We start from the raw sequence: 18,821 nt of genomic DNA, 5'->3' as shown, positions 1-18,821 counted from the left end.
TTTGATGTTCACATTAATTGTTTTGCCTCTCCAGCCTCTCCTTTCCCAGGGAGCTCATTTTAAGATTTGCTACTTGTCAGGGACAAATTTGTTGGCTCACACCATACCTCTAAGCAGAATCCCAGATCCAAATGCCCCCGACAAACATTCATTCAACTACAATTTAAATAAAACTCATTTCAAACTGCATAATGCCAAAAGGTCCCTCTGCCACTCCTAATCTCAGCAGAACTGCAGAGCACATGTGCCTGGAGATAGGGCTCACGTTCACACTTCAGCCATGCTCCATTAAACGCTAGTCCTGATAAGAATCCTTCAGCCAATCCTACAAATCTTTCTCGCTTTTACCAACCCCGGGAACTCTGGGACATGTTGATTGTGCTGCTGTTTTTCCCACTAATATGATGAAGATTGGATCTCATCACTAGTGAAGATGTCCTTGGGATCAGGTGACTCAACAGCGTACAAAGTCAGTGAATAGTTCAGTGCTGGGCTGGACCCTGACCGGTGCCAGGGACAACGTGTGGTTCCCCTGTTGTCCCCAGACAGTTTCAGCCCCTGCACCCCCTGCCATGCCACACACACTCCCCATGCCACATTGGGGTCTTACCTTGCGGATCTCGGGCGGCGGGCAGAGGTCAGAGAGCTGGGGGGGCTCGCTGTGCAGCCTGCAGCTGGAGCTGCCCTCGCTCCAGAGGCAGCGGTGACCCAGGTCCTCCCTGCCCAGGCACTGAGAGCAGTCGGCGCTGCCGGTCGCACAGTTGTACACCTCCACTAAACCACCAGAGACAACACAACCGTGAGCTCCCCGGCCTCAGGCTGCCATAGCTCTGCTCGGCTTGAGGCAGTCAACCCCCCCCCACTCTCTCACCCCCACTCCCCCGGTTGCATTAATCCAAGGAACACCCGAAATCCAGGGGATGAGCAGAGCAGCTTGCACATATAGCAAAATGAGACAGCGCTTGGCTGCCATCCTGAAGATTTCCCAGAAGGACTGGGTGCTTGTTCTCACTGCAATATAATTTAGCACTTTCTTTTCCTTTTTCTTCCCCTTGAAAAACAAACAACACCCAAACTCGGAACCTTTTGTCAATTTATGCTACATGTTTCCAACTCTCAGCATCCACATGGGAAGCTGCTTGGCAAAGCTGGCTCCATCCTGTTAGCAAAGCAATCACATTGCTTCCACACTCTGGCAAAAATCGGATGGTTACAGTGCTTTGTACAGTGTTTACAGTTCCTTTCCTTCCCCCTGGTGACCACGGGTTCCTTTCATTGACTTCTCCCTTCAGATCTGCTCAGCTCAGCTTCCACATCACTTTCCTACACTGCCTTCACCTCTTCATTAGCTGGTGCCCCGGGTTACGTTTCCTCTCCAGCCTAAAGACTTCTGCTGCTGGAGCAAGGGCATCCGCTGAGATAAACAGCCAGAAACACTCAGGAAACGGTGCTTTCACACCCCGTTTCCCAGAGGAGACTTTGCAGGAGAACATAAAACAAAGGAACAGTCACATTTTGCACTTCTGTTCACAGGAGGATCTCAAGGCGCTTCATAAGCAGCTAACGAATCCCTCAGCCATCAGCCTTCTGCCTGTGCCCATGCTAATGAAACGTCACTGGCACCCAGGGAGTCTCCCATTCTCCACAAAAAAAAGAGCTTATTTCACCTCCTCTGGAGTCCACCCAGTGAGTTGCACTGGTTGGTTTTCCACCCAACAGCAAAGGGATGGGATTCCTTCAGTGGACTACCAAAACACAGTTTCCAATAAAAGCGAATACATATTGAAATAATAAACACTAGTCACAGTAATTCCATTAAAGACAGCATAAAAGATGCCGGTGTTTATAACTGGCCCGGTAGATCTCTGTCTCTGCTCGCAAGTCAGCCTCTCTAATTCTCCTTGCATCAATCTCATCAAGGCGAGGAGGAGCCAGAGCAGTCTAAGGGTCCCGCGGAACCTCCAAATATTCTGGCAAATTCAGATGGATGCAAGCAGTCTGTGTGAGCAGCTCTTTCTCTGCAAAGAAGGAGGGGGGGGTCCCACCATGCTCTCCCCACAGCCGCTCCTGCTCCCAGCACCTCCCGTGCTGAGAACTAGGGGTCCCCTCTGGCCGGGGGGGGCCCTAGCTCAGACCTCCCACCCCTCTCCTCGGGGCTACCCCTGAGGCGCAAACACACGGACACCCTCCTCTTTCTGCAGGGAAGCTGTGTCTCATGCCTGCCCGTGACCGCTCTTTCAAAGGTTATTTCACCAAAGTGGAATGTTTTGCAAGATAAGCCTCCTTTATGCTGGGATTTACTGTGGGGGAACCTTTTTATCCTGGGTCAGTGGCTGATGGTGTTAACGCCTCTATTACAGCCATCCTCTAAAGAAAATCTCACTTCAGGCATCTAGTTCTCATTTGCACTGAGGGTAAATCGGTTCCTCCCACGGCTGCTGACAGTACCGAGAGGGAGAAGAGCCCAGCGCTGCTGCCCCTGCAAGAGCCCATGCTGGGTGCACCCTGTCCAGCCAGGGTGGGGAGAGGTGGCCATGGGGCAAGCACGGGCTTCGTTGGGCCACTGGCCAGGCCTGTCCCACCGACATGCCTCCTCTGAGCAGATTCCGTCTGACTCTGCCCGCCTCGGTCTGCTGATGCAGCACAGGCATTTTGGGAATCCGAGTGCTCTTCCCAGAGACAGAGCGGGCCAGGGGTGAAATGCATTTACACACTTTATTCTTTCTCAGCACAGGAGGGAAAAACAAAAAAGACTCCATTTTTACAGTGTGCTGAACCTTGATGCCACACTCCTGAGAGAGCTCAGGGCAGAGCCCTCCCCTGTCCCTGATCTCCTCAGGGAGGAATCTGTCCCCGACCCCGGGACACCCCACATCTCTGCCGTGACCAAGACACCAGCACACCCCGACCTCAGCTGCTGCCTGCGCTCAAGGACGGGGCCTGACTCTCCCCAGGGGCAAAGGGGACGTCCGCAGGCGTCCGTCGGGGTCCTAGGCACAGGCTCACACGGGCACAGCTCTGGGCAAACACTTTTTCACCGTGTGCCCGAGAGAAAGAGCCGAGCTGTGCCCAGCTGAGCCACGGTCCCTCTCCTGAACCCATAAACTTTGCCAGGATTTGAGAGTCATTCAAGCTGACCAGATGAGAGCAGAATAGAAATATTTCCAACTCAGACCTGTCATCGTCTCTGGACTGTCGATAAATCTGTCTGGTCTGTCCTTCAGCTGAAGGTTCACTGGGAAGAGATGGCTTTTTTCTGATGTGTGGAGCTGCACACAAAAAACAAATAAACAAAAGCTTAGGAAATTTAGTAAAATATGAGGTTCCATATGCACACTACATGGATTAACATTCCTCTGAGGCTTCTCTGACCACTGCTTCTCAGTATAGGAGGGTCTCCTCTTTAGCAGAGAGAAAGAGAGGGAAGGCTGTTCTCTGTTTTAATTGTTTTGCTGAGGTCCCAACGCAGGGCACCGGAGCACGGTGCACACTGCAGGGAGAGCACAGCCCTCGCCTGCCGCTAGTTTTAGCAGGAACGGATGGGAAAACTGACAGACTGGCCACTCTGCACATTTTCAGTGCTGGGCTCCAGTACGGAGTTCTGCAGGTGATAGGAGGTGCTCCTCTCCAGCTTCTGCTCACAGCGTTCCCATCGGGGGAAGCCCAAACACTTGCTGTGTTTCAGAGTTTGCCCTCCAACAACCACACGCTGCTCCTCCAAGCATTTTCTCAGGCCAATTCCTAGCTCAGAATAAAAGCTACAGAAATAGCAACACTGAAAGGTGGCCAATTTTTTTGCCTGAACTGAACTCTTGCCGTTTAGAAAGGTAAACAAGCAGCTCCTTCCCAAGCCCTGGCAGAGCAGGGTCTGCAGCCACTGCGGGACCCACAGAGCAGACAATGCAGCATCGGCCACTCGTGAACGCCCGTCCAGCACCAGCTCAGGCAAAGAGCCTCTTGCCGGAGGGGTGAGCCCAGTCTGCACTTTTTTCAGCTGGAAGTGAAGGGAGGGAAGAGGGGAGGTGGTGTCCCAGCCACTGGGTGGGAGGTTTGGGGGACAAGACCCTCCCTGCCCCAGGTCCTGCCCCACGCCGCGTGGGGAGCAGGGGCTGGTGGCCTCACCCCCCAACTCACCAGCACGTGTAGACACTCCACGGCTGAGGAGTTCACCCACCGGGCTTCAAACGTCCTCTCTGTCCCAAAGTGGCACTCCAGAGCTGTCTCCTGGGAGAGGGAAGACAAGGGCAGAATGGCTGTTTTGTGTGGTTCTCGTCTCAGTCATCCCATCGGCCGGCGTCGAGTCTCACCCTGATTCTGCCCTCAGTACCCGAACCACCTTCAACTCAAACAGGAGATGAGAACCCGTCTCTGGGATCAGTGCCTAATTAATCCTGCCCTGTTACACACCTCTACACAAAACTGCTGCAGGCTGAGCATCGTGTGGGGAGCCGAGCCCTGTCCCCTGCTTTTGCCCAGTGGGCTGCTCTAAAGTGTCACCACCAGCCGAGGAGCTCCTGGAGCCAGGGACATGCAGCATGTGCAGAGCAGGAGACGTGCCTGACCCACAGCACTCACGGACCAGGAGATGTGCTTTCACTCTTGTGACCCCCATGGCAGGGTACCTGGGTTCCGCAGGACTTGGGGGTGCTTGGAGCCCATACTGCAATGCAGACCAGGAGCCAACGTGGTCCCAAGCCGCCTCGCCCAAACCAGCCCAAACCAGCCTGTGATTTGGGCTCAAAGCCACCTTCCTTTTCCGCCCAACAACTGCACAGAGCAAATCTCTAATTCAAATGAGGACCCAGCCAGGAGCACATTCAAAGGCCGATTTTCTGTGCCGTTTTCCTGATAACACAAGGATGATATCCTGCCCCAAGTAACTGCTGTGCCCCATCCTGCGGGAAAAAAATCCTGTCTCCAAGCAGGTTGATGCTGCACCACTACTGAGGTCTAACCACCCTTTGAAAACCAACAGATCTGATAAAAGACATGAAAGCAAGCGCCAGACTCCTGGCAGGCAGCTGCTGGCTCAGGGAACACACAGGCAGCCACAAGGGGGAAACTGGGCTCTCCCCCAGCCCATGGCTCATGCCCCAGCAGCTCCGGCTCGGTGGGCTGGCCCGTGCCCCTTGCCCCTCGCCCCTTGCCCCCAGCCCCAGCAGTGCCCCCACGGCAGACAAGGTGTTGGGGAACGTGTTCCCGATGCTGCGAGCTCCGGCAGCGCTCGTGAGCTGCCGTGGAGAGGAAAGGAGAAGGAAACCCCCCCCGGCACCCCAGGACAGTTTGCGGATGGTGGCGGGAGGAAGCTGGACTGCCAGAGCCCCTCCAGCCCCCCAGAGCGGCCGTGCCTCGGCCCCTTTCCTGCTGACTGCATTTCCTATCGGGTTCCGTGCCGTATTGCTTCCTCTCCAGCCACCTCCAGCATCCACAGAGGAAGAAGGGTTTCTCGCCCTCTTTTGCTGATTACGGCAGGCACATCCCCGTTTGCAGGGGCCAGACCTACACAGGAAGAGCAGCCCCAGCCAGGGGGGGAGAGTTGGTTTCTGCCCCTGCACCGGAGCGGACGAGGTCTGGGGGACACGGTGTCCCACAGCGCTGGCAGCCCCCTGGCAGAGCAAGCAGGGCAGCGTCACCAGCATCTCCAACCCTCTCCTTTCCCTGTGGGAGGAGCTGCCTCCAGTGCCAGGTACCCTCCGTGGGGGCACGACCATCCAGGCCCTGCTGAAGACTTGACCCAAACCATACAGAGCAGCTTTCTACAAATGCCAGGGCTCAGCCAAGTGTTTTCCCAGTGCCCAGCCTCCCTGCCCCAACTTCCTCTGGTTCCCCCTGACGTGGGGCACATCTCCAAAGGCACCATTTGACACCCATTCCCGCTTTTTGCCCTATTACAATTCACATGCCAGATAACTTCACCGAAAGGATTTTTTCACCAAAAAAAAAAAAAAAAAAAAAAAAGAGCTCTGGTGTGACCACCAGAAGTTAAGTTAAAACACATTCCCACACTATGCTCTGAGCAGTGGCTGAGCCAGTGCAGGGCTCTGCCCAAGCCCAGGCTCTGTCCTGGTGGTGGGACCAGGCTGGCACACGGGGCACCGACACCAGCACGCTCTGTGGTGCGGCACACACCCACCAGGAAACCGGGAGTTCTGTGTCCCCCAAACACTGTGTTCTAGTGACTGTTTTACAAGGTGTATAAACCTCCTTTCTCCATCAAATGCAAAGCTTGTCACTAATTACTGGAGATCCCCGGAGAATGCCTGTGCACAAACAGCATCTCCCGTCGGCTTTGCCACGCAACCTACCTCGCCGTCAGGTGATGCTTTCCACCAGCATCTTTTGTTAATACAGTGATTTCAGCTGCGAACGCCATCACCCGCTCCCAAGGCAGCTCGTACTTAAACTGCCTTTGCCCACCTCGCTGCACACCAGCCCAGGCTCATCTGAATCCTCCTGATCTCTCCAGGAACTCACTTACCTTAGAGAAAGTGGCGTTAGCCAGTGAGATGGTGATGTCCCGAGATACTCCTGTGGGCATCGGGTCCAGGGAGGCAGGTACAATTCGCGGACAGTCGATTTTCTTCTGTTAGGTAGAAAACAAGACGAAGAAAAGGAGAGGTTAGCTGCGTGCATGCTGAGCATCCTCAGTGACGGCGCAAGAAGACACGTGGGGCCCCTGATAAGGTTAATTCACTACATCTTTAAAGTCAGACCACACCTTAATCCCAGAAAGACCAAAATGGCACTGTGATGCACAGAGCAGTAATGGCACATGGAGCTTTCTTACCCCGAGTCACCAGCTTCGGCACTGCTTTAAAACCCACCCCCAGGCTAGTGGTCGGACAACCACAATGGGTGGCCGGGCTTCCAGGAGGGCTCGTCTGCAGCTGTGGCCTGGACACCAAGAATCCCCGCTCGCTCCTGCCGGGCTCCTCCACCAGCTCAGGGAGATCGGCAGCTCCCGTCCCCAGGCGGTGAGGCTGCCAAGCCTGCACCTTCATCCTCCCGCGCTGCAAGAAACCTCCTCCCAGGTGAAAAGCAAACGGGTACACACTGCTCAGCTGCCACTCTGGGCACTCATTACATGCACTTAAATGCTAGAAGACGGGGCTGGAGTGACACTAAAAGGAGGCATCGCAGCCAACATCGGCAAATCTGCCGGCGTGACCCCTCCTGCCCGCGGGCAGCCTGTGTCTGGCACATCGCAATGCGCGTTTCTGCACAGCCCCTGCAGAGATTTCCGCTCTCCCTCCTGCGCGGTGTCATTTTAGAGGTGTGCAGGGGTTTGTGTGTGCAGGGAAAGGGTACAGTGAGCTGTAGGGGCTGCAGCAAGGGGACTGCGGCAGGACAGCTGAAATGAAAGCCCTAAATGAAGCTGAAAAATGATTTTAAAAGGTCATCTGTCCCCTACTTTTGTTCTCACTTTAAATTGATGGCTCAGATACTGGAGCTGACTCAGAATTCAAGTCTGTATGACAAGCCCATCCTGTTCTCTCATGAGATGTAAATCACACTGCAAAACTACAGCAAAAATGAAGCCAGATTCTCTGTTGCCCCAGGGTATATCCAGATTAATGCCTTTGACAGTGGAGCCATTGGGGTAAAAGACAACAAAATATTTGGTCCATTATGCAGAATAATTTGCACAGGCCAGATTTCCTTCTCGCTCGCACTAAGGGCTACCCCATGGTGACTTCACCGATGGCAGAGCTGCTGCGGCTCTGACCAGAGGCAGAGCCTCCCCCTCAGCACCACGATGCCCGGTAGGACCCGTCCCTGGTGCCGGACACACAATCAGCAAAAGGTTTCCTCTTGTCCTCCCCGACCCAGCTGGGGGTCAGGGAACTGTCTGGAAGTGCTTGTTTGACTGCGGAAAACACGCTTCATTTCTATCAGGACACTCATCTTAAGCAAGCACAGTTGGTGCCGCCTAAACAAGAAGATTAAATAACAGAGATGCACATGATAAGAGAAGGAAAACAACAAAGCAAAGCACTGGAGAGAGATTTCAGTCCCAAGCCTCTTCTAGGAGAATCAAAAGAGTTAAAATAAAACCAGCAGGGCTACAATGGAAAATTCATGCAAAAGCTCCTGTGGCCTGGTGTGTCCTTGCATGTCGCAGCAGCTGGCATGGCTTGCTAGATAAATACACTTTAGAGGACTGATTAACTTGTCGTCTTGCAGCCCCTTCTCCTGCTGTTCATCAGCGGCTAGAAATAGAGCTTTCCAGCTGATTATATCATTCACGTCTGGATCAGGGCAAAGGGTCTGAATGTTTAAAATGCTGTGGATGAAGGCGGTACGATGCCGGCTTCCCAGAGGACCCGTTTTCAGGTGCAGCCACACCGGGAAGGGTTTGTTTACTGAAAGCTCAGGCTGTAGGACGAGGCACCATGTTTCCAGGGCTACAGAGCACCTCATCCTGCAGGCTGCTCACGGAAAACAGCGGGGAGAGCTCAGAACAGCACAGAAATAAAATAGAAATGTGCCCAAACCAGGTGCAGCATCCAAACAGGCTGTACGGCTGGAGCAGGAGATCAGAGGCAGGAATGCAAGGACGGGCAGGGTCATCCTTAAGGCAGGTCAGACACAGTCATCCCTGCCAGAGGGTAACCCTGGCTCTCCCCACCACGCAGCTTCGTGCATGGCTTCCACACCAGGAGCAGCCACCAGTGATGGTTTTCCAGCACTCAGCCTCCATCCAGGCAGCAAGAGACAACACCAGATACTTTGTGAAACCTGGGACATTGAGGAAGTGGAGGGTGCTCCCCTCATCCACCCGGTATGAGAGGCCCAGATGTTCACCAGGAAGCACAGCGCCCCCAGAAACTCTTCACAAGCCACAGGACACACCAGCACTGTCACCCCGCTGCCACCCAGCAGGGATGGGAGACGATTCCCAGGGTTTTACACCGGACAGGACCACACAGAGCTGCGACTTGGCCCCATCTCCTTCCCAGTCCCCTGCGCTTGCAGCCGCCCACCTCCTCCCCGCCGGAGGGGACACCATCCCCAGGGTCAGCCCAGCCAGTGAGGGTGGGACGTTGGACACAGGGCCAAACTCCTGCCGGCAACAAGCCCAGGGAACCGCTGGAAGAGCAATGAGAGCAGAGCACCGGTGCCAAAGGGATATTCAATTTACAGTGTAAAAGCTTGGCTCAGATCTATGGCAGATTGATTGCTAAAAAGCCAATTTTATTTAAATTAACTTCAATTTAAATTTCAGAAGCAGGAACACACTGGGTCTCTGGGTTATTAGATGCTATAATTTGGAAAGGGGCAATTTTCTCCTTTAGACGAGAACCACCAGTGGTGCTCCAGCAAATTATTAACATACCCAACAGCCCAGTCAGAGCTAAACGAACTGTAAAGTGTTGCTGCATTTACTGTATTGCCCAAACCCAGGCGTCCCAGGACGCAGGGACACGCTGGCCTTGCTCCAGATGTGGGAGGTGATGGAGAGCCAAGGGATGGAGGCTGCTGGGAGAGACAAATGCTCTTGCTGGGCTACCAGCTCCTCACACACACATACGCTTCTGGACACAACATGGCACAACCTTACGTGCCGCACGCTCGTCCCCCCTCCTGGACACCCGCAGGGGAGGCTGCCCCAACTCCAGCCCGGGACAAGCCATGGCCATGCTACTCTGGCCAGCAAGTGCCAGCCACTGATGGAGGAGTCTCAGGGTGGCTGAGACCATATTGAGCACCAGTCCCTGAAAACCCCCCAGGGTCACGAGATAAAGAGAGGCACAGCCTGGGGACCTCGAGACGAGACGGTCCGAGACGGCCTCAGCCCCAGGCTCACCGGCGCTGCCGGGAACACTGGGCAGTGCCATCCTTGGAGCTGCCCCCTGCCAAACTCAGGCCATCTGCATCCATCCCCGGGGAGAACGAAAACGTCATGGAGATGCGGAAGTTGTCCTGAGGTGGCACAGTCTGAGGGGCCTTACCTTCATCTGCAGCGCATCGTCACACTGCGAGTGGTTGGAGACGCAGGCATAGGTGGAGGGGCACCAGTGACACTTCCACCTGGTGGAGAGGCAGCTGGTGCATCTGAAACGGCAACAGTGCAGTGACAGAAGCTGCTCAGGGCAGCCAAACCTCAGACATGCGATCGATCCTCCCACATTGGGTTCAGTATTTAACAGAGCCCACAAAGACCCATGGCCAGCACTGGTTCTCCTCTCCCTGGAAGCTGGCGGGGGGCACGGGCAGAGCCCATCTTCCCCAACACCGCTCTGCGGGCAGCTCCAGGGTGTCATCACCCGTGATGCCACGGCAGACCAGGAGCCACCAGCTCCAGCTCCTCCCCTGCTTAATGAAAAACTTCTTTTGCCCCCCCAAAATGCTCTTTCCACCCATCCATCTCCCCAAGGAGGTGTCACCTCACACCTGACAAGGCACAAATACAGAATGGTGGATGAAGGGATGAAAAGCAGCCCTGCTGAGAAGGACTTGGGGGTGTTGGTGGATGAGAAGCTCAACATGAGCTGGCAATATACGCTGGCAGCCCAGAAAGCCCCTCGCATCCTGGGCTGTATCCCCAGCAGCGTGGCCAGCAGGGCCAGGGTGTGGATTCTGCCCCTCTGCTCCACTCTGGGGAGACTCCCCCCAGTGCTGCCTCCAGCTCTGGGGCCACCAACAGCAGAAGGACATGGACCTGTTGGAGTGGAGCCAGAGGAGGCCACGGAGATGCTGGGAGGGCTGGAGCCCCTCTGCTGTGAGGACAGGCTGAGAGAGTTGGGGAGGTTCAGCCTGGAGAAGAGAAGGCTCTGGGAAGACCTCAGAGCCCCTTCCAGTCCCTCAAGGGGCTCCAGAAAAGCTGGGGAGGGACTCTTGATGAGGGAGGGGAGCCCTAGGAGGAGGGGGAAGGGTTTGACACTGAAAGAGGGGAGATTGAGATGAGATCTGGGGAAGAACTTCTTTGCTGTGAGGGTGGTGAGACCCTGGCCCAGGTTGCCCAGAGAAGCTGTGGCTGCCCCATCCCTGGACGGGTTCAAGGCCAGGCTGGAGGGGGCTTGGAGCAACTTGGTCTGGTGGGAGGTGTCCCCACCTATGATCTTCAAGGTCCCTTCTAATCCAAACTGTTCTATGGTTCTATGAAGGCTCTCCCCCACTGTTCATGCAGGGTGTGGGACCACCAGTGGGCAGGACACGGGGATCCCCCGGTCAGGCTCCATTGTTACACCCCCTGAAAGGTGGATGGCTTTCTGTGGGTGGCACCAGCCCGCAGTGCTGACAAGGGGTACGTGGCTGTCCCCCCCAGGCTGGCAGGGCAGAGAGAGCAGAGGGAATCTGCCCCCCACACCCTCCCTCACTGCCCCACAGACCCCCCAGAGATCCCTGGGGGGCCGGCTCCGCTGCCTAAGGGTTAACAAAACAAGCTTTATATAAAAATATGATTCACAATTAAAAAAACCCAACATGTCCAGATGGCTCGAGCCGCCGCGAGGACCCTCCCTTGTAAATCCCTGGCAGCGCATCCCCTACCAAATCCCTGCCAAATCCTGCCAGGCCCCGGCCACCCCCCAGGAGGAAGGGATGGAGGAAGGGATGGAGGGATGGAGGCTGTGCTCTCCCACCAGCACCGCACAGGGGGACCCTCGTCCGGCTGCTCGCCATCACCCTCCCAGCCTCCAACCCCTCCACCACCGGCCGCCTGCCCGCGGTGGCCCGCACACCGGCGTCACTTACGCTCTCTTTGGGTAAATGTTTCCAGTTCTTTTGCAATCGTAGATGGTGAAATTGGCCCGGATAATGTTTTTGCCGTTGACCCGGAGAGCAGTTTCGACAACCACGTGGTCTGAGAGAATCAAGCCAAAGAATATTGGGTTGCAAGAGCCTCTTGCTTGTGCTCACGCTTAGAAGACAAGACAGACCCTTGGGAAAACAAGGGCTAAATCTGATTTGTTTTCTCTAGGGCTTCCTCCGAGCTGCATTTCAGAGCTTGGACCATTCATCTTTTGCCCTCTGACTTTCAGCTCTTCCCTCTTAAATCAACGCTTTACATCACCCTCACCAGAAAAGAACATTGCGACTTTCAGCAGAAAATTCCAGCGTGTTGTGCAAGTGTTAATTAGCAGAGTTAATTATTGTCTTCGCTTACAGTTGGTGTTAAATGATACTTTAAAAAAAAATGTGGTAATTAAAACATGTTAGTTATCATGTTTTAAAACCCCGCTCACTTTCCCCATGACAACAAACCCACAGAGAAGAGTGGAAATCCCTTTTTTGGCTACTTAACAGGCTACACTAACTCCCCCTCCCCCCAGAATTGCTTAATTTTTTTTTCTTTGCAATTTTGCCATATAAGCATGAGGGACAAGAGACAATGCCTCTTTCAGAATATGTACAATAAATCAGCGCATTGGATTCCAGAAATTCATTTGGACATTGCCGTAACCAACAATACAGAACAGTTAATGATCTCCCATTCTTTGGATAGCTAGGGAGAAAAACAATGCAGCTTTATAAACTTGCATATGAAAAGTGGGATTTTCAAAAGGACTGGCTAATTCTTCTCCTACTGAAGTCAGCCATCTTCAATAGGGCATTCACCCCAGGCTTGAAAGATGAAGATTTAAGAAGCACTCAAGGCTGGAATGAAGCACCGAACTTCCAGAAGGAGCTGTAAAATGGGGCTGTCTCCATCGCTGAGTGGGCAGCATTAGACCTGGCAGCTCGGCCACCAAGGCTCGGCCACCTCCAACCTGCTCTGCAGGTACCCATCACCTCCAGAACGCAGCCCCACGGAGCCTCAGGGTGGGCATCCCATTTGGTGCCGCCTGAAACCGGGGGGGACTAGAAGACCTCAGTCTCACTTTTAATTGTATAAACGGGATTACAAGTTTCTGAGCTGCCTTTAGGTACACACTTGCTCTTCTTCCAGAACCTCCCCTGAAAGGTAGCGCACGTTTGGGAGGGAAATTGAACAAAAGCAATTGAAAAGATCAATTTAAGTAGCAACACTATTTCCCCAGGGCTAAAACATATTTTTTGAGTACTTATTAAATCTAAACCAGAAGCTCAAACCAGATAAATCTTAACAAAATAAGTACATGAACTGGCTTTTAAAATCTGATGTTTAAAACAAAAATTGATAGATTTGAAATACTGTCAATTCATGTTAAGATGGTGGAAACTCCCACGCTTTAAAGTCATAGGCCCTATGAAACAGAAGCAGCTTGGGTCTTTTTTCCCTGCATGCATTATCTGCACATACAATTGGAAAAAGAAAAAAAGCCTATGAAAAATTATGTCCACACAAGTGGTTAGAATGAACCGAGCTTGTTCTCTTCTACATACCTTGGTCGTCTGGAAACGTTGGGTATTTCTCGCGTGGAAGTAAACTGCAATAAATAAATTGGTTTACATAATCTCCAGCAATTCTGGCTACCGTGTGGATATTATTTCCATAGTCACATGAAATATTTGTTCCATTCAGGTTTGGGATAGTTCCATTTATTTGTATTATCAGGGCCTATATTTGGACAAAAAAATAATCAGTTATTATGACAGAAAATTATAATTAGAATTTGTCAGTGTTTTACAAGCTTTTCATAAGCTAAGGTTTCCAAAGTGAGTCCACAGACAGCCGTTTCTTTTGTTTTATGCTACTTTGAACCCCAAAAGCCATCCGCACACGAAACCTTGCTTGAGCAGAGCTCTGTCACACCAGCTCCAGCGGCTGCAGCTGGTGTGTCACTGTCTGGCAGGACACCCGGCCCCTGTAGCCAGCTGGGAGGACGCGGGACACTGGCAGGAGGCAGGACACGGAGGCTGAGCCCCCCCGGTTGCCCTGGCCCCACGCTGCCTCCACCATTCCCTGTCTGTCTCCATCCCGCAGCCTCCTGGGCTGGAGCAGGAGGGAGAGCAGAAGAGAATTAACACATTTCTGAGTGCCTAAACCTGCCGGCTTGCACCCCTCCGTGCCAGGGACGGAGGGCGGGAGGTGTCGAGCTGGTGGGAGCCGGCTGGGAGGGCTGGGGGCGGCCACATGCCAGTGTCTCCCCCGGCACACAGGGGCCGAGAGGGTGGGCTGCGGGGGCTCCGTTTGGCCATCAGCCTCCAAGGGGAAGGGAGGGGAGGTTTGGCAGAAAGGGAATGCTTTTGAGGAGTGTGACTCAGGAAAACGCAGGGCCCGTGTGCTGCGCTGGCTTCCCCCCCGTCAGCGGGGGGAATCCCTGGGGACCCCCAGCCCACTGCTCCTGCACGGTGGCCACAGAGCCGGACCAGAGCTCGGGTCCAGCAGGATCCCTCTCTCCAGCCCCGGTCTGGGCTCTGCCCCAACCACTGCCCGTCACCAGCAATTTCCCCACGTTAGGGCTGGTCACCAACTTTGACACAGAGAGATTTCTGCCATTGGGAAAGGGTTTGTCTTTAAATGAAAAATATTTTGCTGAAAACACTTAAAATATCTTTAAAATACAGTTAAAAATAGCAACAATATGAGACCAGAAAATGAGCTGATTTAGCTATCTGCAGCTGTATTTTGAGACTTTGCAGATCTCTGCCACGTGCTCAGCACGGCAGTGTCACGGGTCCTGTTCACCTACAGCCCCAGCCTCGGCTTCCAGGATCCCGAGGTGCAGGAGGTCACCTCCAGGAGCTTTAGAGGACCTTGGCGTGGCTGGGTACCAACAAGAGAGCTGAGCATCCCCACAGCCCACACCGCATGGAGCTGTGCTGCAGTGCTAGAGGAGAGTGGGTATTTATCAGCCCCGAGAGCAGGTAACGACCCTATGGGACGCTGCATGTGATTAATTTGGTATTGACATCTAGCGCACCGGGTTCTCTTTGTCGATATTAATCTCGGGCTCCAGGATGGTCATGGAAGGGCACTGCTGCACTCCTTCGCTTGCGCTTGCCCAGAAGTTGGCCCCAGTGAAGTTGGTGCACTCGCGCTGCAGAGAACACCTGCAAACGAACAGGGGGACACGTGGTTGATCGTTTTTAAAAGAGGCGATAAAAACGTTGGCTTCCTTGTGAGGGAAGATCCTGAGAAAACCCTGTGCCTACATCTTTTCCTCCATCCAAGCAGCTAAGCCTAAGGCTTTGCTGCTATATTTAAAGTGTCTGGTTGCCGCGATAAGAGCGCGCACTCCCACCAGCATCAACGGAGCACCAGGATTCGGGGTAAGCGAGAGCGGGCCAGGCTGAACCCAGAACCGAGGAGAAGGTGACATTTTGTCCGACTTCAATTTGTGAACACAGAGTCTAATTTTGTAAATCCCTTTTGGAGTGCTGATTTTCTCCCACTCATAAGTAATAACTGCAAGGGCAAAAGATGGTCTTTAACAGGGTGTTGGCTCCCTCAGTCCCATGGTTGGATGCCTGCAAGATATTCTTTGCGCTGCCAGCCGACTGCAGCGTAACAATGCAGCTACAGAGAAATCCTGGCTCTGAAGAGCATCCCAACCGTTTGAGACCAGATGCAATTGTTTCTAAACGCACGTATTTCACAAGGAATGGACAGAGACTAATCGTACTGTGACTGTGTGGAAATATGAAAGGCACCAGAAGTTCTTTCCCAGGCTTGAGGGCCAAAGGACACACCGAAGTGCACCAGGACCCAGCCAGTCCTACCTGGTCTCCATTGTGCACCACCCGCAGTAGGCGTCAGCGGCAGCCAGGCACTCCCTGCACGTCGAGTACTGGTTGCAGGCAGCCACCTTCACCCGTGTCATCTGCACGACAACAGCACAACAGTTTCCGAATGTCCCACACCACCACAGCCCACGGAAATGCTCAGCCTGGCCAGGATGCGCCAGCGATGAGACACCAGCATCCCGCACTGCTTCGCCCATTTGCCTGGACCAGGCTCCACAGACGGGACAATGGGGAGCAGACCCTGGTGCCACCACCCTCTGCCCCACACCAGCCCGCACAGGGACCAGCATGGGCAGCTGCCCCGTGCCCCCAGCAGAGCCCGTCCCAGCCTGGGGGCAGGGAAGGATGCCCAAGGGACAGGGCTTGCTGCGGTCCCCAGCATAGTCGCCCCACAGGGCATGTGGCAGCGCTGGGCTGAGCTGAACTGCTCCCTTTCAGCCGGCACCTTGGCAATGGATGTGTGATGGCCAGGCTAGCAACAGCCACACCACACCTTCCTGATGCCTCAGATGGAGATGGTTTCACAGCTCGTCCCTCCCTGTGAAAAGCTCTCACTCAAACCTGTGGAAAGCGCCTTTCTAGACAGAGCTGAACACTGTCTGGCTATTTACGAAATAATCAGAAAGCAAAGCCACTCTGGAAACCTTAATTTGTAAAGAAATCACAGTACCTCTGGGGACTTGCTCGGCAGGAGCAGTTGGAGGGAAAGCATGTGTCGGTTTCTGCTTTTTCCTCCCTCAATTTTTAAACATTTGGGAAAGAAAACTGAGTTGTTTGGTTCAGTGGGGACTGAGAACATGAGGTGGTGAGAGCCCTGAGCTCCCACCAGGCGAGCTCCTTGGCCTGACGCCGGCTCTACCCGCAGCACTTCGCTGCTCCCCAGCCCTGCGGTGCTCAGTACCCCCCCAACCCCATCGAGCTCCCAGGGAACTTTCTGGGATGCTAATTCCACCAAAGAAAAATCAACTTGTCTGGTTTACTGGAAAAGAAATAGAGGAGAGTGCCACGAGCGCTGCGCTGGGTGTCTGATCGAGCCCCAGTAAGGTGCACAGCACAGTGCGGGAGCAGGGCTGAGACAGTCTGAAACATCAGCTAAAGAGGCATCCCGGGAGGGTTCTGTGAAATGATAATGACCAACCTGCAGGGAATTAGTGCTTGGAAAACATAAATGCAACATATAACATTTGTGGTTGTGCATCTGTTTTGACAGATTAAAATGTAATTCAGGACAAACCACCAGCGCCTGGAGCGCTCAGCTCTCATCTTCCTCCTCTGCTCACTTGATGGAGATGAGACCGTCTGTTTCTACCTGCTGCGGCGTTCCCGTCTCCGCAGAGAGCCTTCCTCCCAGCCAGCCCTCCTGCTGGCCAGGCTGAGCACAGACCTCCCCTGAGCATCCTTCCTGACAGGCAGACTTTTTGTCTGCAGGATCTCCTAAAAGCCTCCTCACAGACTGTGCACCGTAATTTTCAGGTTTCTATACAGGAACAACCTCTGCTCATTTCTGCACTCCCGTAAGCGGGAACGGTTTTGAAATCCTTCCCTCTTTACCTTGCCACCACAAAGAGGAGAAAGCCTGACAAGCCGGTCTGCTCGGTGTGACCCCCACCCCGTGCAGGAGAATGGCCAGGCACAGGTACCCCCACAGAAAGCCCTCTCACACCCCAGCCAAGGCTCTGAACGTCTTGGCTCTGCCCATTGATGTTAAAGCAAATTTTATTGTCCCTTCCTGCTCCCAGCTTAGTGCTGAACACTAAATCAAATGCAGGACGCTCAAAGGGCTATTTGGCTGAAGACTAAAGATCTCACCTGATGGGAGGTCATCAGATAGAGGTAGGTGGAATCAGAAGGGTCAAACTGCATGATGGGGTGGACAGGCTCTCCGTAAGCCACCGAAATGGATCTCCTGCTAATAACCTTCATGGTACTGTCCAGATTAATCTGTAGTGTGAGAAAAAGCCACTCATTGAGACCGTTTGCCAAACACTGTGGGGAGAAGGTTGTTTTTCCTCAGTTATAAACATGAGTCAAAGCGGTATCTAACAGCATCCTACATTTTCAAGCGCTGTAGATCTCTACACGCTTCGCAAGCTGCACACACAGAGCTTTACTGAGAAGCCGTGGTTTGGGCCAGCTCTGTGCCACGGGGCAGGCACTAAGTGGTCCAGGCCATAGCCAGGAGCCCCGCTCAATGTCGACCAGCCCTCGGTCCCTCTGAGATGCTGCCCGCAACATTCTAGTCCAAGGCTCCGCCGGCCGCACGGCGGTTTCCAGCAGCCAGAGCAGCACGGCTCTCGCTTTGCCCTAATGTAAGTGGCACCAGCCTTCAGCCCTCATCACATACATATGTGCATTTCTGTTACAAAGAACATTGCATTTCCAAAGCTTAATGAAAACCAGCGAAAATCAGCAGCGGGGCTGTACGACATGGCATCCCCCGCTCCCTGCATATTTGAAAAATAAGTGTTGTCGTTCCTGGCCATAAGAAGCCTTTATCCCTGCTAACTCCAGAAGACTGTGGCAGCTGCCGCAAGAGAGCCAAGTCCTACCTTGCCTCATGAATCACCAGCTGAAGCGCTGGCAGTGATGGAAGAGGCTGCAAAGCATCAGCCTGCCTTTCGGATCCCAGAATGTCTTGGCATTTGACTTGAAAACTCAGCAAATTAAATGTGGCATTGCTGAGAGGAAATAACAATAGAGCTACACAATTTCGCGTGACAGTCACTTTTCAGCTTAAAACAGAAAGGGAGCGAGGAAAATTCCTACCTCCTTACTAGCAAGGGAAGGCAATAATTGTAAGGACCAAGTGTGCCTCTGCTCTCTGAAGTCTGGATTAATTAATTAACATAGGATTAATTAATTCTTACACTGGAGCAGCACCAACATGTCCTAGTAAGATAGCACAAGCTCAAAGCAGAGGGCTTCCCTCTGCTAAGAACCGTATGCAGGCACTGCAAGCTACTATGCAGAGCAAGAAGGGAACTCCCATTATCCCCATTAAAAGCTGGCTATCTGGCTAAATAATTTGCCTGGGATCACCCAAGACGCCCATGAACTGCGTTCTGACACCCTCCACTTCAGCTTTGTGACCATTCTTTCTCCCTTCTTGCTAAGATTTGCTCTACATTGGGTGTTTCTCAGGCCTGTCCCCAGGTCCCTCTGCCTCCTGGGCTCCTTCCCCCCATGCTTTTCCGGCACAGGCACTTTCC

The 18,821-nt window shown here is 53.5% G+C and overlaps 1 protein-coding gene across 1 annotated transcript in view; it reads right to left on the bottom strand.

The window, feature by feature from the left end:
* The window catches only part of PLXND1 (plexin D1), a 79,920-nt gene that overhangs the window by 40,164 nt on the left and 20,935 nt on the right, over positions 1-18,821 (bottom strand). Inside the window, exons 3-12 of the mRNA XM_074152870.1 lie at positions 17,422-17,553; positions 15,589-15,689; positions 14,790-14,919; positions 13,309-13,483; positions 11,698-11,806; positions 9,954-10,056; positions 6,479-6,583; positions 4,135-4,224; positions 3,176-3,269; positions 611-774 (exon numbers count right to left, since the gene is read on the bottom strand). Coding sequence (XP_074008971.1) covers positions 611-774; positions 3,176-3,269; positions 4,135-4,224; positions 6,479-6,583; positions 9,954-10,056; positions 11,698-11,806; positions 13,309-13,483; positions 14,790-14,919; positions 15,589-15,689; positions 17,422-17,553 — 1,203 coding nt within the window. The remainder of the gene's footprint in view (positions 1-610; positions 775-3,175; positions 3,270-4,134; positions 4,225-6,478; positions 6,584-9,953; positions 10,057-11,697; positions 11,807-13,308; positions 13,484-14,789; positions 14,920-15,588; positions 15,690-17,421; positions 17,554-18,821) is intronic.

The sequence above is a fragment of the Numenius arquata genome, chromosome 8, assembly GCF_964106895.1.
Source record: "Numenius arquata chromosome 8, bNumArq3.hap1.1, whole genome shotgun sequence".
Taxonomy (NCBI): Eukaryota; Metazoa; Chordata; class Aves; order Charadriiformes; family Scolopacidae; genus Numenius; species Numenius arquata.
Note: the sequence above shows the minus strand (reverse complement) of the source record. Positions and strands in the feature narration are given on the sequence as shown.